The sequence below is a fragment of the Aspergillus ambiguus genome (assembly GCF_047715705.1).
Source record: "Aspergillus ambiguus strain CBS 117.58 unplaced genomic scaffold BDV59scaffold_26, whole genome shotgun sequence".
Lineage (NCBI taxonomy): Eukaryota > Fungi > Ascomycota > Eurotiomycetes > Eurotiales > Aspergillaceae > Aspergillus > Aspergillus ambiguus.
The window spans coordinates 357,091-372,018 of NW_027395539.1; the positions used below are offsets into that span (position 1 = coordinate 357,091).

The 14,928-nt window shown below is 48.3% G+C and overlaps 5 protein-coding genes across 5 annotated transcripts; 4 read left to right on the forward strand and 1 right to left on the reverse strand.

The window, feature by feature from the left end:
* Positions 1-13: 13 nt before the first annotated feature.
* On the reverse strand, positions 14-920 carry BDV59DRAFT_194489 (uncharacterized protein; the record flags this gene model as incomplete). The annotated part of the gene is made up of 2 exons (XM_073692402.1): positions 14-175; positions 240-920. The coding sequence occupies 2 exons, from the start codon at positions 918-920 to the stop codon at positions 14-16; spliced, it is 843 nt and encodes a 280-aa protein (XP_073546074.1).
* Positions 921-2,776: 1,856 nt separating this feature from the next.
* On the forward strand, positions 2,777-6,748 carry BDV59DRAFT_209192 (fibronectin type III domain protein; the record flags this gene model as incomplete). The annotated part of the gene is made up of 11 exons (XM_073695348.1): positions 2,777-3,051; positions 3,226-3,297; positions 3,350-3,605; positions 3,656-3,676; positions 3,731-3,800; positions 3,850-3,942; positions 4,001-4,125; positions 4,175-4,435; positions 4,502-4,674; positions 4,763-5,246; positions 5,296-6,748. The coding sequence occupies exons 1-11, from the start codon at positions 2,811-2,813 to the stop codon at positions 6,746-6,748; spliced, it is 3,249 nt and encodes a 1,082-aa protein (XP_073546075.1). The 5' UTR covers positions 2,777-2,810.
* A 430-nt stretch (positions 6,749-7,178) lies between these two features.
* Positions 7,179-9,156, forward strand: BDV59DRAFT_194491 (uncharacterized protein; the record flags this gene model as incomplete). Its single annotated transcript, XM_073692403.1, has 8 exons — positions 7,179-7,226; positions 7,289-7,671; positions 7,723-7,774; positions 7,923-8,124; positions 8,216-8,487; positions 8,521-8,577; positions 8,624-8,755; positions 8,785-9,156. The coding sequence occupies 8 exons, from the start codon at positions 7,179-7,181 to the stop codon at positions 9,154-9,156; spliced, it is 1,518 nt and encodes a 505-aa protein (XP_073546076.1).
* Positions 9,157-10,677: 1,521 nt separating this feature from the next.
* BDV59DRAFT_194492 (uncharacterized protein) lies at positions 10,678-11,812 on the forward strand (the record flags this gene model as incomplete). The annotated part of the gene is made up of 5 exons (XM_073692404.1): positions 10,678-11,193; positions 11,244-11,343; positions 11,406-11,510; positions 11,544-11,602; positions 11,657-11,812. 5 exons carry the CDS (start codon positions 10,678-10,680, stop codon positions 11,810-11,812), a joined length of 936 nt encoding a protein of 311 aa, XP_073546077.1.
* Positions 11,813-13,351: 1,539 nt separating this feature from the next.
* Positions 13,352-14,214, forward strand: BDV59DRAFT_183051 (esterase/lipase family protein). Its single transcript, XM_073690435.1, has one exon. The coding sequence runs from the start codon at positions 13,412-13,414 to the stop codon at positions 13,970-13,972; it is 561 nt and encodes a 186-aa protein (XP_073546078.1). The 5' UTR covers positions 13,352-13,411; the 3' UTR covers positions 13,973-14,214.
* Positions 14,215-14,928: the final 714 nt, after the last annotated feature.

Consider the following 14,928-nt stretch of genomic DNA (forward strand, 5'->3'; position numbering starts at 1 on the left):
TGGAGAGTCCTTTCTAGCTAACAAACACTCTGGGTGGACCCCCACATAACTGAATCTGTTCTTGACGAGTCGGGCCTCCTGCGAGGGTTGCCAACGTGTAGGGCTCTAACGGTGTGCTGGTAGATAAGACCCTAAGGCCCTGATTTGCAGTAAAAAGATTACAGCCCCAGAAGTCCTGCAGATTTGTTAATTGACATTTTAGGAAAACAGGTTCGTGAGCTAGGTAAACAGTTATTTACCTCAAGACCAGTTCCGCACGGATCTATCTTTTCCCATCCAGTTTTGGTTTTGACCCATGTACCAACCCTCGCTTTTTGCGTGTTCAAGGCGTCTTCATTATTCTTGTAGTATAGGTGGGCCGCCAGAGCCTCCGCACAATTACCTTTGTTTTTATGAGGTTGTGTCGGGTTTCCGCCAGCATCTGCCCATACAATCTGGCACTGCTGTAGACTTCTGCCGACGGGCGTCTCACCATCAAGAAAGTTATAAGAGAACGAGCCCGCTCCCTTCATCGAAGAAGCGAGAATAATCTCATTGCCCCAAGCCAGTATTCCCATGGCTGTTGGCTGTGCCTCAACCCTGATGCCATACTGGACTCGATCATTAACCATTTCATCAACTGCATCTCGCGCAATCTGCCAGAGCTGTCCATCTGAAACAGTGGGGTTGTCTTCATCAGAGCCCCCGATGGGATCTGCAAATACGATGTGGCTGCTGAATTGCCAATTACGGACAACCTTATTTAGACTGACATCTTGTACTGCCGGCCAGGTAGTAGCAAGGCCGTAGTCAAGGGTGAGCTTGAGCGGGCCCAGCGGGGTCTTGGGTTCCGAAACATCGTAAACGCCGAGTGTAGGGTTGACAGCTATCAGGGCGCTGAGGACGAAAAGCCCGATATTTCGGACTGATGTGAAGAGCATCGTTAATTCTGCTGTGACACACGCAGAGCTAGGGGTTTGTGAGCCACTATAGAAGTTTCTGGTCAGCCCTAGGGGACTTACAGGCAGACAATGGACAGGAAATCAAAGTGCATCTTCATTCTATTGGGATTTGGACTGTATATATATACGGAGGCAATTTACCACCATTTTTAGCATTAGCAGCACTAGCAGGGAAGAGGTTGAATTGTTGCACGGAATATTTCACTGTCTTTGCTTGAAGGCTAGTCCTGCCCCGAAATGTTGTGGTGCTCTACATTAAAACATGGTTACAACGCCTGTTTAGGTTGATACTGGGTGCCATATGGATGGATACCTCAATACAGAGAAAGCATATGCCAGTGGATGAATAGAGAAGACTATGGTGAAGCTAGGTCTTCGCCTAAAAGCTCGCCCAAACCACGTTCACCTGCTTGTAGACTAATCCTTCAGGTAGTGTAGTGGATCTGAAATATCTTCGCCATTACGAAATTTTGGTCTTATCGTTATGGGTTTTGCGATTTCATAGCGTGAATTGGTCGGATGAGTCGGATCTTGCCAAGATAGCTGTAAGGGTCGTAGGAGGATTCGATTGGAGCAATCCCCTTTAATCCGGTATTTTAACCGATATACAGCGTTTTAACAACTTGAAACGGTCCCGTGATAGTGTACAAAGCATATTTCCAGCTGTACGAGTGATACGGAGCTTCAATGTCAAAGGCTAGATTGTCTGGTACTAATATTTACGGAATATCAATCGCTCAATTAGGAGGCGATACGGAGATGATATGCAGAGCCTATCAGAGCACATTATATATAAGAAAAGGAATATATATTATGTGTTATAGTCATCAAGGGGTTGTGGTTCGCTACTGAAGGCCAAGAAAGCTTTATAGAGCTCCTATGTATCTCAACCTAGGGAAGCATGTCTCGTTCTAGATAGGGGACGCTTTTTTAATGTTTTTGATGCCTTTTAGGCGCCATACCTTGGAACACGGCCCTAGCAAAGAGGATCGTGCAAATATCAACCGTAGTATGGCAGATATTGTATTGGACGAGGGTATGATTTGGAAGGTTACATCAACCTTGCCTGCTGTAGCCGATGGGTTCTATTAGGCCGAGCGGATTTTGCGATGTGTCACTCATTGTATAGTATTATGTGTCAACCGGGAATGGCACGAACGAACAAAACCTAGCCTGGAATGCCAATACGGAAATCAAGCCGATGATGCCCCTTGAAAAATTTGGCGTCGCAGTGGTAGTGCACAAAATGAAGAGATTATACCCGTTCAAGACAATGCTACCTACTGACGATAGTTATATGGGGCTAATATTCGAATTACTTTATGGAATACAGGGCTAACGATTGGACCGGTTTCCGATGCCCCTCTATCACCAGGGTAGTATTCTTGTTGATATCCGCCACTATCGCTACCCAGACCAAGAAGGCCATTCTTAACTTGTCACGGAGTTGTTACGGTTTGTGTTTAGGGCCCAAGCCATCTAGACTCGATCAAAAGGTCGGCTGGAAATCTCTGAACACTATGGCAGTGGAGTCAGCTCTGAGGACGCGGTACTACGAAATAGCATGAAAGATAGCGCGGTTCTAGCGCCAGTCCTAGCGTCACCACTGCCGTTATCCGTCAACCTGCATCTTGTATACAAGTGACTCTAATTCTTAGATATTTTGCCGCACCTTCTAAGGTGCGAAGGTAACGGCTAGGAAGAAGCGGTATTATACTCGTGGTTAGGAGGCTAGAGGCGAAACCCAGTGGGCGGGCCATACAAAACTAATATAACAACAGACTTGATTACTATAAAGATGGTAGATCGCTGAACTTTGCGATGCTAAGTGCTTCCCTCTATCTACTAATCTGTGAGCCCCTGTTAGATATGTATTGGCAGGCATGGCATGGCCTAGTGGCCATTACCATCCTTGGCGGTTGCGCCTTGGCGAACCCTGTTGCGTACTGGAATGTGCATGGAAACGCGAGCTTGGCCATCAACCGCCTCATGGGTAGAGATACGGTAGAATTTGACCCGACAGATCTCTCATTCATCACAAGGATGGCTGCCATCGGCGACTCATACTCGGCGGGAATTGGCGCTGGTGACCCGCTCGGCACTGATGAGGGTAAGATTGCAACCCCACTGATAAACCAGTCATGTGAACTAATCTATATTCCTGTCACTAAAGATGTGTCCTGCAGTCGATATGACCACTCCTATCCCTATCTCATCCATACCGATGATCGGCTGGGGGATCCGGCAGCAAGGACCTTCCAGTTTGAGTCCTGCTCTGGCGCAGTCGTCGCCGATGTCATCAACGACCAGGTTCCGAAGATCAGTGGGAATCAGCAGGTTATTCTGCTATCTGCCGGTATATCTCTCTACCCATAATGTACCCCGGTGCGATATACTAATGTCATAAGGCGGAAACGACGCAGAGCTGACGAAGATTCTGAACCACTGTGTCTACCAATTCTTCTCCATAAACCTTGGATGGGTTGGGAAAGCGACCGAAATTGTTGAAGCAAGCTCAGATTTTGAATGGCCGATAGACTGGCAGGCTGTTAGTCGTACCTGTGAAGAGCAGTTGACTCGAACCAAGGAAATCATTGCCGCGGATACTTTCAGCGCTAAATTAGATAACGTTATCTCCGCGGCAAAATCCAAACTCGCTTCAGAGTGAGTACACATATCAAGTTGATTCATGCATCAGGGCTAACGGAGGATAGTGGGATAATTTACTATACTGGGTATGTGTGTATACCCCTTTAGCGTGCAGAGATTGCTGACAGTGTTTACACAAGTTATGCCAAATTTTGGGGGGAAGATCTATCATCAGACTGTGATAGTGTTACCTGGTCCATCTGGAAATATGTGAGCAATGCAAGATCGATTCTCTGTAGAGCGCTGACCCTTAGCCTAGAAACTATTTGATTTTTTCCGATCAACAGTGTACCTCAGTAAAGATCACCGAAGCATAATGAATGATCTTGTTGATGCTGTCAACTCACAGATTGTTCGTTTTGAAGCCCTTCCATCCATTTGGTATTCCCTACACTAACCCCAACCTGCAGTCAGCGGCAGTAGAAAGATCCGGAGACAATGTCAAGTTTGTTGACTATGACTCCTACGTCGGCCATTTCGGTGGCCGCTTTTGTGAGACAGGCATTGACGAATCTCCGAGTGAAAGCAACACAAGGTGAGTGCTAGAACTGGTCTTCTACGAGCGGGTCTAACGTAGGTGACAGGAAGGGTCTCATGTTCTACGAGCTCAAGACGACGGATTGGGCTGGGAATAACCCTTGGAAACGCAGTTATAATCCAATATTCGAAGGCACGTTCGAGGGTGATGTAAACATTTTGGCAGATGCTTTACTTGTGGTTGATCCAGACGCCACATTAAAACAAGAAGCATTAGTCAATAGCATGTCCACTATGTCTGTCGACGTCCTCAGCGCGGAATTAGCAAGCACAGATGCTATTCAGGCGCGGAGTATCCTACCAGATGGGTTAGTCAAGGTTTCGCTGTTATTGCGGTGGATAGTCGTGATGTGCTAATATTGACTGACGAAAAGATTTGGCCGTGTTTTCCATCCGCAAATTTTGCTGCACCAGCTCATTGCTTCGTTGGTAATCTATGAGATGACCAGTATAAACGAGATAGATAATGGGTATCCAGCGATCCCGGAGACGTTTGAGTTCGACTCATGTCCTTTCATTCCCGGAGGCTCATCTTCAGGGAACGGCCGTACGTATTACTGTCCGTTCCCAAATTGCCGCCTGCATTACCCCAGCTATTCGTTGGCGACAAACTAACCCCAGAGTCTGTTGTATAGAACAAATCGCGTTAGCATCCTATATCAACCCTCTCGCCGATTCAACCGCCTGGGACCGGATGATCGACTACCCCTCAGACTTGGTGAGCGTACTCGTTGCCAATGTGCTCAACGGCCCAGACACGACCATCAACGGAGACTGGTCAAAGGTTATCGACCGTGCGTATGCCTCAGGAAAGCGAATCCTCGGCTATGTGCGGACAGGATATCTCGGGCAAAGCCAACAGAAGTTCGAAACCAGGCTGGGATCTACCGACCTCGCCGACTGGGTCTCACAGATCCAGACCGATGTCGACCTATGGTACAGCCTATATCCGGGTAAAATAGGCGGCATCTTTTTCGACGAGGGCTGGAACGACTGCGGGCCGGACAACCAGTATGCAGAACTATATCGGTTTATTTCCGATAATACGAAGCGCAGGCACCCGAACGCATTTACAGTGCTGAATCCTGGTGCCACAATGCCGCAGTGCTTTGAGGATAGGTTCGTATCTATCATTGTGGGGATGGGAGGAAGACTAACGCCCTCGCAGCGCCGACACCCTTATGACCTTTGAGCAGGGTTACGATACATACATGAACAGCTATGTTCCCAACCCGGGTTGGACTCCTAAGGACCCGCGCAAGCTGTGGCATATCATCTACGGCGTTCCTAAGGAGGATGCCGGCAAGGTTGCTAAACTGGCGCTCGAGCGCGGAGCTGGTCTTGTCCACATCACTCCTGACATCCTGCCAAATCCGTACGACACTTTACCCGACGAAACCTATATGCAAGCCATTATGGACTCCATGGAGGGTGGCGGACCAAAAGTTGCCAGCCCCTCTTCATTCTCTGCCAACGGTCAAACTTCCTTCCCACTGGGTGGGATTACAGTTACCGATTCTGATTATTCCTCGGTGAGTTTGAAGTGGGATATTTCAAACCGAACTCCTCCATATGCGTATTCAGTCTTCCGTGATGGAAAGGAAGTCGCTCGTATTCCTGGTACCATGGATCACGTCACGATCGGAAATATTGCCCCCGGCTCCTCGATGTCCTTTACCGTCCGGGCTATCGGTCAAAACGGAGTGATGACTGCAGACTCGAGAACCGTGAGCGCTAGTACCAAGATTCTCGCCGGTAATCAGGCCGTCACCAACGCTAAAGTAACAGCAACAGCCTCGTCAACCAATATCTCTGCTGACTTCCTTGTCCCCTTCGCATTTATGCGCGTCTACCTCACAGACCCGGACACAAACTGCAAAATGCCCTCTTGGCCGATCAACTTCAATTCTGGTAACTATATTTGCACCCACTATATGGTGGAGAATGAGATTCTGTACGAGTATTCCGGGTCCGAGCTGGCTTCTGGAGAAACAAACTACCACTGGGCGTGGACTTCTATCGGCTCTGCTCCAGCCACACGGGACGGCTATACCTGGACGTGGGAGTTGCCCGTCGGCACAAACACTAGAGATTCCACCTTTTTCTCGGTCCAGGCTCAAGGCTACGGGCCTTTGACGAATGTCTTCCATCCATGCCCGAGTAAGTGGGACGACGGCACAGCGATCAGCGGGGCATACTGTACTGGAGAGGCGCCATACGACTGCAAGGGCGAAACGCTCTGTAGCACCACCAATGTGAAATGGTGCGACAAGGCCGTCAACCAGATGAATCGCGGCGAGACTGTCTACACTGCCAACTCTGAAGCGCTCGCGCTCGAGGGAAACTGCTGGTCCAACAACGCCGGATTCGGATGCTCCGTGAGAATTCGAGGCACCGACGAGAATGGGAAAAACTGCAAGATTACCGGTGATGAGATGTGGCATGCGTACCAGGACATTCGAAATTTCGGTGGCTGTGAAAAGTGTGGGACCAAGCACTTTGGTAATGGATGTATGGTCAGCGTTGATTATTACTATGGTTGTGATAATCGGGATGCTGGGGTGCTGTCGCTTGATCTGGGGGAAAATTTTGTATTTAACTCGACGAACATAGTCTCTTGATTTCCAATTGATTATAATTATTATTCGTTATATCGATGGGAGGGGCAGGAACCATCCTGATCTCTGTATCGCTTCTTTCCTAATACCGAGTTATAATCTCTGGTGAGAAAGCAGATGTGTTGTTTGATCAAATAGATCTTTAAGCATAATGGGGGAATATATAAGGAAATACTGTCAACCAATTGGTGATTCCAAAGGCCTTGTATGTGTAGTGGTATATTGAGTAGACTAATGAGCTAAGTATCTATAACAAAAGTATATGATACGACATGAAAATACGGCGTAGTTGATTGCTAAAAAAAAAAAAAAAAAAAAAAAAGATCTATAGCAACATCTAGAATTTTCGAGTACTAAAACAGGCCATATATAACTCATTTATAAGCTTAATGGAGCGTATATGTTGTAACAGAGGCCACACAACCCGGTCAACATGCTGCTCGCCTTACCATTGGAGATTCTCTGTATGGTCGCTGATTTGGTACGTCTATCGCGTGCTTCGATTCTCAGCAAAACAGATGTTGATTTTATCAGTTGCCATAGCGTACTATCCGATCAATGAGTCAGGTCTGCACAGGTTTATACGCCATCTTGATACCTCGACTGTACAAATCGGTCAGCTTTCGGGCCGGCTCTGAATGGGCCCTGAACGACCTCGACATTGATACATTCTTCAGGCGGTATTGGGGCCCACGCACAGCCCAATTCCTGCGACACACCAGACAGGTCGCCGTTAAGGCTCCAGTCCGACTCGCAAGATTCAACCGCTGCATGTACTACAAAACATCGCACCTTCCCCCTGCGACACATGGCCAGTTAATCCTGGGAAGCCCACATGAACCGACGGCCCATGAAGACCTCATGACCGACCTGTCTGCCCAGTTGGGCCGGGTTCTCACCCATCTCAGACCCAATACCCTCCACTCGTTCTGATGCGGTCCCACAGTACCACTAGTATCCATGCATACTGACGAGAGACAGCTGGCTCCACGGAACCTGCATGCCCAAAGGCATACTCGATCTGAACGGGTATCTGGTCCACCACCAGAGGCATATTAAACGGGTTTCACTGATGACCGGTGGAACGTGTCCGCATGCGGGACAGGGCTTTCAAGACTTATCGAAATTGCCATCGTTGTTGGAGATAGCGTGGGAGGGCATCTGACATCGTTGGGAGATTGATATCTTGCGGGAATGTCTGCAGCGAAATCAGACCCATCTGCGAATTGCGTTCTTGCTGTCTGGTTCAGATCAGCACTTGAGTGTTCCCGAGCTCACACAGCTGTGGCGACTCTCCAATGAAGCATACGCACCCAGTTGGTTTTCATCGCTATCCTCGCTGTCTCTCTCGAACTTACATTTCCCAGGCGAGTTACTAGGTTCTGCCCGAGGTCGGCCTTTCAGTCGTGCGGGAGCTACGGCTGCTTCAATGTGGCAATCAGCTACACTTCCTGTAGTTATTGGCGCAAGCGGACAACCCTCCGCCGCTGAAGCGGCTCGAGATTAACAGCGATCTTCTGCACGAATCAGATAATCGACTCGTCTTTATGGCCATCGTGGAATATTTGCTCTCTTTTCGTGGACTGCAACATCTGCACGTCAAACCGACCAATTTTCCTCTGCTTCTTCCAGGGCTTCGAGAAGCCATCCTCCACCACCGATCCTCGTTGAGGTCCTTGAGTTTTCATGAGCTTCAGCTGATTGCTGTGGACGAGGAGGGATTCGTTGAAGACATTCGCGATGTCTCCCCATAGTGGAACCGTGAAATCCCCCAGATCATCAAGCACTGCTCTTTGACCGCCTTAAGTTTATGCCTGACCCCTCTGATTGCGGTGAAAGTATTGTTCCGCAGGAAAACCATACGACTGACCAGAGCAGCATAATCTCTTCGTCCATGTCGCGGCGCGCTCGTTAATCCAACTGCTCCATATCCGATTCAGTGGAGAAGAGAGTATCCATCGCAATCTCCGACGCGAAATCATGTCCGAATTACACGCAAAGGGGACCAAAGTTACTGTACCCGCAGGCACAGTCGGCAGGCCTCCGCTCTTTATCGGATATTTTCGCCTTTCGACTGGACTGCAACCCACCAGCGACGGGTCCGGTCGGGCCCGGTCGATGTGGAAGCTCGCGAGTTTGTTGCCTTTTCTCAGTGGGCGTTCGGTCCAGCCGGACTGCCCTCCCTTCAAGTCCTGGCCTTCGGGGACTTTTCTCATCAGGGCCGGTATCGTCAGCAACAGTTTCTCGTCTGTCGGAGGAGTGAGGGGAGGGATTGGCGAGCGCGACGGCTGTGCTGTTGCAAGCACGACTGTGCTAAAGGCTTAACGTTCGAAGTTGCGAGTATGGATGATGTTTCTCTTTGGGATGGACTTCCATTGGAACTAACCTCTCGGTCAATATTACCAAGATAGGCCACTTATGTAGTCAGATTATGCAGGCTAAAGAATAATATTCCCATTAGTCAAGCCTCAGTATTCTCATAAGTATATACAGTACTCGCTATTAGGGGTTTTCACTAAGATAGTCAAGGTTTTGTAGATGCTCACTAGCCGCCGTCTGGAACGCTTGAAGCCCAGAGACCCTCGTTAAGTTTTTCTTTTTGACCGACCACTTGGTAGCCCATTCCCGAACGAACCTCACCGATACCTCATGCTCGTTCTTGTTGCCCACTTAATCAACGGGTTGCTTAACCGGTTGACTTGACCAGTTGGGTATCGGCCAGTCATCAAAAGATCAGCATTCGTGACCCACTTACAAGTTATTGGCCGTCATACCTGGAGGGGCGATTTTGTCCTGGCGCGCAGGAAGAGGTGGTCAAAGACCACTTAAGTTCTGGATACGTGACCATGGGAGGTGTTTTACGCCCACAGCACTCTGAGGCCGAAGGAAAGTTTACTTAGTCGGAATCGAACACCAAAAGACACCGTGGCTAATATTAAATTCACATATATTAACAACCAGACGGCGGAGTTGGTATGAAGTCCACACATTCTTTCCTCGGTAGAGTCTCTGTTCTGCGATCTGGGTATCCTTGGCCAACTAAGGCAGGGCATGTTCTACGGCTGGTGACAGGATTCAATCTCCACATAACATGGTCTGTGCCCCGACCTTGACCATATGGACGTTGTTCACTGGCGTGGTGAGCTAATTACGCATCTTTCGATTATATATGTGTCCCATTGACATTACCAGGCCATAGATATGGGGTTTTGCTACTGTATTGACAGAGGTTATTCAAATCCGCGGAGCGATCCTATAGTACGGCATGCGCAAGATGGCGTAAACCCTGAGGAGCAGTCAGCTGACGAAAGGCGAGGAATCTCAGGCTGGTATATCAAACATTAAAACCCTCGAGATTACAGAGCTTGCCCTAAACCGTGAGTTGGGGTTCGATCTACGATATCTTCACTAAGCATTATTCTAGATGAAACGAATTCTGTACGGGGCCAACGATTTCACAGACGACACCACGACCACCATGCTCATCGACCAAAATACAAGCATTACCTCTGAGTTATCAAGGTCAATACTTTAAGGCGAAGGTTCAAATTGCCTTGGTTCACTCTTTCCGAAGGAAGAGCCATACGTTTCATGACGGTTCCATACGGTAAACGCAAGCCAGTGTAGCGATGAAGATTAAACCTCCCCCCAAAATTCCCCAAGCAAGCGGTCAAAAACTGAGATATCACTTTCGGCTTGCCTCGTTATATTGATCTACCGGGTAATCAAAACACGTCATGTCTATTAGTTAGATATAATGGTGAACAACAGGTACAGTAGTTCCAGTAATATAACTGCAATGTCGTTCATCCTTTCAGATTCACTCGACAGATTCGCAGAAAATATCAAGAACCCAGAACGAACGTCTACAGGAAGGAATATAAGGACCGAGGAAAGACACTGTCGCTACCCACATTTCTAGTCGAGCCGACATGCCAGCCGCCAAAAGAGACGTTCGTGGCACCGTTTGGTTTGGGAAAGAGCGGCTTCCCGTGGCAGCGGCACAACGTGCACCCCCTCTCCATGCTTCTGACCATACCCCGAGCCAGCAGTCATATGGCCGTCGTGTCCTAAGGCCGAAATCGCCACCACAACGACAGTCTATTCAAAATCTCGTTCGAAGGGAGATCCTAGAACAAGACCCATGGGAGATATATGAACCTTGTGCAGGCATCTTCTACGGACGGCCCATGGTGTTAGCTAGAGATCGGAGGAGCAAGATGGAGTTAGTCCATATCCAAATGCAGACCGTGGAGCGATCGACAATCGAGATTCGTGCCCGGACGATCGACGAACTCGCCCATCGAAGTTTTCTACAGCTCCTAAATGTTCTCCAGCATGGTAAACGGTATTTCTTAGTGTGGGAGCCATTTGAATTCTCCCTTCATGAGCTTCTAGCGTCTAAATGCCGCATCACTGAAAGTGAACTGGCCCAGATCATGTGGCCTGTATGCGCCGCTCTTCTTTCACTGGAAAGACGTGTACTCACTGCTTACAGATATTGAAGGGCATTCGGTTCCTACGTGATCAGTCGAGGGAGTTAGCCAGCCTCACGCCGCGAGATATACTGTTCACCCAAGAGGGTGGAGTGAAGATTGGTACGTGTTCCAGATAAGCAGAAGAACCAGACTCCGAGACACTGACATTCAGTGATGTACAGCCGGTATCGAAAACAGCCGTCAAATCGACACTTCAAATGCCGACACAATGACTTCTGCACTGAATGACATCGTGTCCATTGTGGATCGGATGATGCAAAAAAACGGTGCCGACTTTACCTGGAGCGCGGAGGCATGAGGCTTTAGGGCAATACTGGCAAGAACATCTCCTGCAAAATACTTGAATGATCTATTTCGGGTGAGTTTAATGGTCCTCCAGCCTCACCAAGCAGCGTAGCCGCTGACCAGCAAGCACCCGTTTTTCGGACAGATGAGCGGAGAGGGCGGGCTGAAAATGCTCGTAGAGTTGGTGAACAGAACGGCTCATCATGAAGTCAAGATCCGGCGGGAGAGCGCTCTTTACGAGCCTGGAGCAAAAGGGAAGCCCGTGAGACTAGTGACGACATAATTGGGTGTCAACAGAACTGGAACAGTTTTTAATTTAACCAAGGGTGCAAATAACTGCGGAGCATGCTCTTCGCCAGGTTATAGGCTAGGGGCTTTGCTTTCGGGCAGGCATTGTATAAATGGCCCGAAGATTGAACGTCTCTCTAATTGACCATGCTCGGGCCTCAATTTATTGAGGTTGTCGATAACGGAGATGGACGGTCCATTTGATTGAAGGCCAATCGTTAGTGTACTTTTTATACTGTAGCTGGTGTTATTAATCTCACGCAGAAACCGCGTAAAGAAAGTCTCAAGCAGCATAGAAAGAAAGTCCCTCTACTTCGCGGAGATCACCATGAGAAATGAGAGATGGACGAAGGAACGGCATTATTAAAAGGCCTGCCCGCGAGATATGTGGGGCGGATGACTGTCCCGCACTAATCCACAAGAGGAACGGTATTACCCTCCGCCAGTTCGAAAGTCGACCAAGGACTTCGAACTTTCGGGTAATATCCAACGCAATCGCTCACTTTCGAAGACATCTGACCCGTGCCAATATCAGTTTTTCCTCCACACTCCTTTGACTTCACTCCCAAGCCCTAGCCAGAAACCTACTAACTTGATCATTTTTATCTCTCCGTGTAGGAATTCCGGCAGTACCATATAGCAATGGCTGTACAGAAGCTTACGTGGCATTATTACAATACAGTAATGTAGCATGGAGTCAAGCAGAATTCTTCGTGCGATCCTGCCACGCCATACCTAGGTCCTCTCTGTTTTCCCCTTTCCGTCTTGCTCTCCCGATGGGCAGCCATCACCTGCATCTGCCCTCATCTCATACAAGGCTGTGCTTAGTCTGTAGAGAACTGACCCAAACAAGCAATGATGTTCCATGCCTTACACTTCGTTAAACCTAATTGCGAGTTTCATTCGTTCTCAGCCTCCATCAGAAGCTGGCTCCCCCAATAAGCTAACATGGTGATCCAAGGATTCTGCCTGCTTTCTAGAGATGACTCAGAACTCGTAGTAGACCGGTCATATATCGCAAACTGCGGAATATGAACAATGGGAACACAACTCGCAGTACGCTCCATCGGCTGGCTACTCTGGTAGTAATCCTTATGCCACCCAGTATTCCTTTAGCCCCCCACCGTCTAGTGCACAGGAGGCCACGGGTAACTCTGGCCAACAACCTGTCAGTGGCGTGTCATCTGATTATTGTGAGAAGAGTCGTCGCACGTTGGCTCTGCATTTGGTGGTTGCTGTCAAAACATACATATCCAACATAACGATGAAAAAATGCAATGTAAACTGAAAATCGCTGAGACAGCGGCCAGCCCGGCGGCTAATGATACTGCTGAACACAGTGGCAATACGTGTGCATGGATCCATATAAGCGCCTAACACCTCAACAAAGTAAGCTGACAGTCCTGGCGCCAACGAACGTAGTAACATAGATCGGCCAGTCACCGTTATTCACTGATGCGGCTAATTCAGCCGAACCCCGCTCAATAGCGGCGCATTCGCCTCGATAGATTCCCTCTTATTCACATCTTACACGCTTTGAACGCATGTCAGTCGAAACAGCTTCTACACTTACTACGGCTTAAGGAAACCTGGCATGAGAATGTTGAGAGCCCTTGTAGGGCGACCGAAAAAGCGTCAAATCACTTCCAGCGAGAAAGATAATCAGCCGAAACCGTCGCAGTCGTTTGTTGAAGGCTCTTCCTCGCCAGATTTCCCTGACGGCGTAGAAGTTCTGCATGACTGTCCTGACGCTACGGTTGATATATGTTTTGTCCACGGTTTAACTGGTGACCGAATCACTACCTGGACCGCCCAGGGACAGTATAATCCGTGGCCCAAAACGCTCCTTCCATCAAAGCTCAGCAAGGCTCGTATACTTACGTATGGTTACGATGCCTATGTTGTGCGAAAGTCGGTTCCAGGATCAAACCGCTTAATCGACCATGCCACAAATCTTTTAAACGATTTGACAACGGATCGAGTTCTTCATAATGCAGCCTCTCGCCCCATTATTTTCGTCACTCATAGTCTAGGCGGTCTAGTTTGCAAGAAAGCTATCCTGAGCTCACGAAACAGCCCTGACGCTCATCTTCGGAACATATTCAATTGCACTAGAGGCGTCATCTTCATGGGCACACCGCACAAGGGATCATAGATGGCGAACTGGGCTAAAATTTCCGCCGATGCTCTTGGTATAGTGAAATCCACCAACAAGTCATTGCTAGATATCTTGCGGACGGACAATCAGCTTCTAGAAGCTATCCAAGTTGACTTCTGGTCAATGATTCGGGGATTGCGAGAAAGCGGGAGGCATTTAGAAGTTATCTGCTTTTTTGAAGAACTACCTCTGCCTATAGTTGGAAAAGTGGTCTCTAAAAATTCAGCCACTCTTGAGGGTTACAATCTGATTAGCATCCATGCCAATCATCGTGATATGGTTAGGTTTAGTTCTGCGAATGAGAATAGTTTTAAAAGGCTTCTTAGAGAGTTGGTTCGGTGGGAGTCAGATTCAAGGTATTTTTTTCCAACCCTAATGTCAGCTATTCAGCATAACTAAAACTTTCTCGAGAACTTTTCACGTCATAAATGATAATGACCGCCAACATCTTAGGAAATTATAGCCAACTAATCCTGAAAACGAGAAAGAACAGATCCAGCAGATCAAAGGAGGACTTCTAGAGGATGTATATCGTTGGATCCTCAAAAACCCGGACTTCAGGCGATGGAGGGACGACCAAAATAACAGACTCCTTTGGATCCGAGGCGACCCTGGCAAGGGTAAGACAATGCTAGTCTGTGGCATCATCGATGAGCTAAAAAAGTCGATCAGCAATTCAGAGCTTTTAGCATTTTTCTTTTGTCAAGCCGCTGATTCACGTATCAACAGTACCACGGCCGTTATTCGCTGTCTGATTCGTCAGCTTGTAGATCAGCAGCCGTCGCTTATCTCGTACGTACGAGAGCGGTATGTTCAGTATGAAGACACAAATTCATGGTACACTACATCACAGATCTTCACAGACATCCTAGAAGATCATACCATGCCGATAACTTTCTTAGTGATTGACGGCCTTGATGAGTGTCAAGCCGGTCTTCCAGACCTTCTTGACA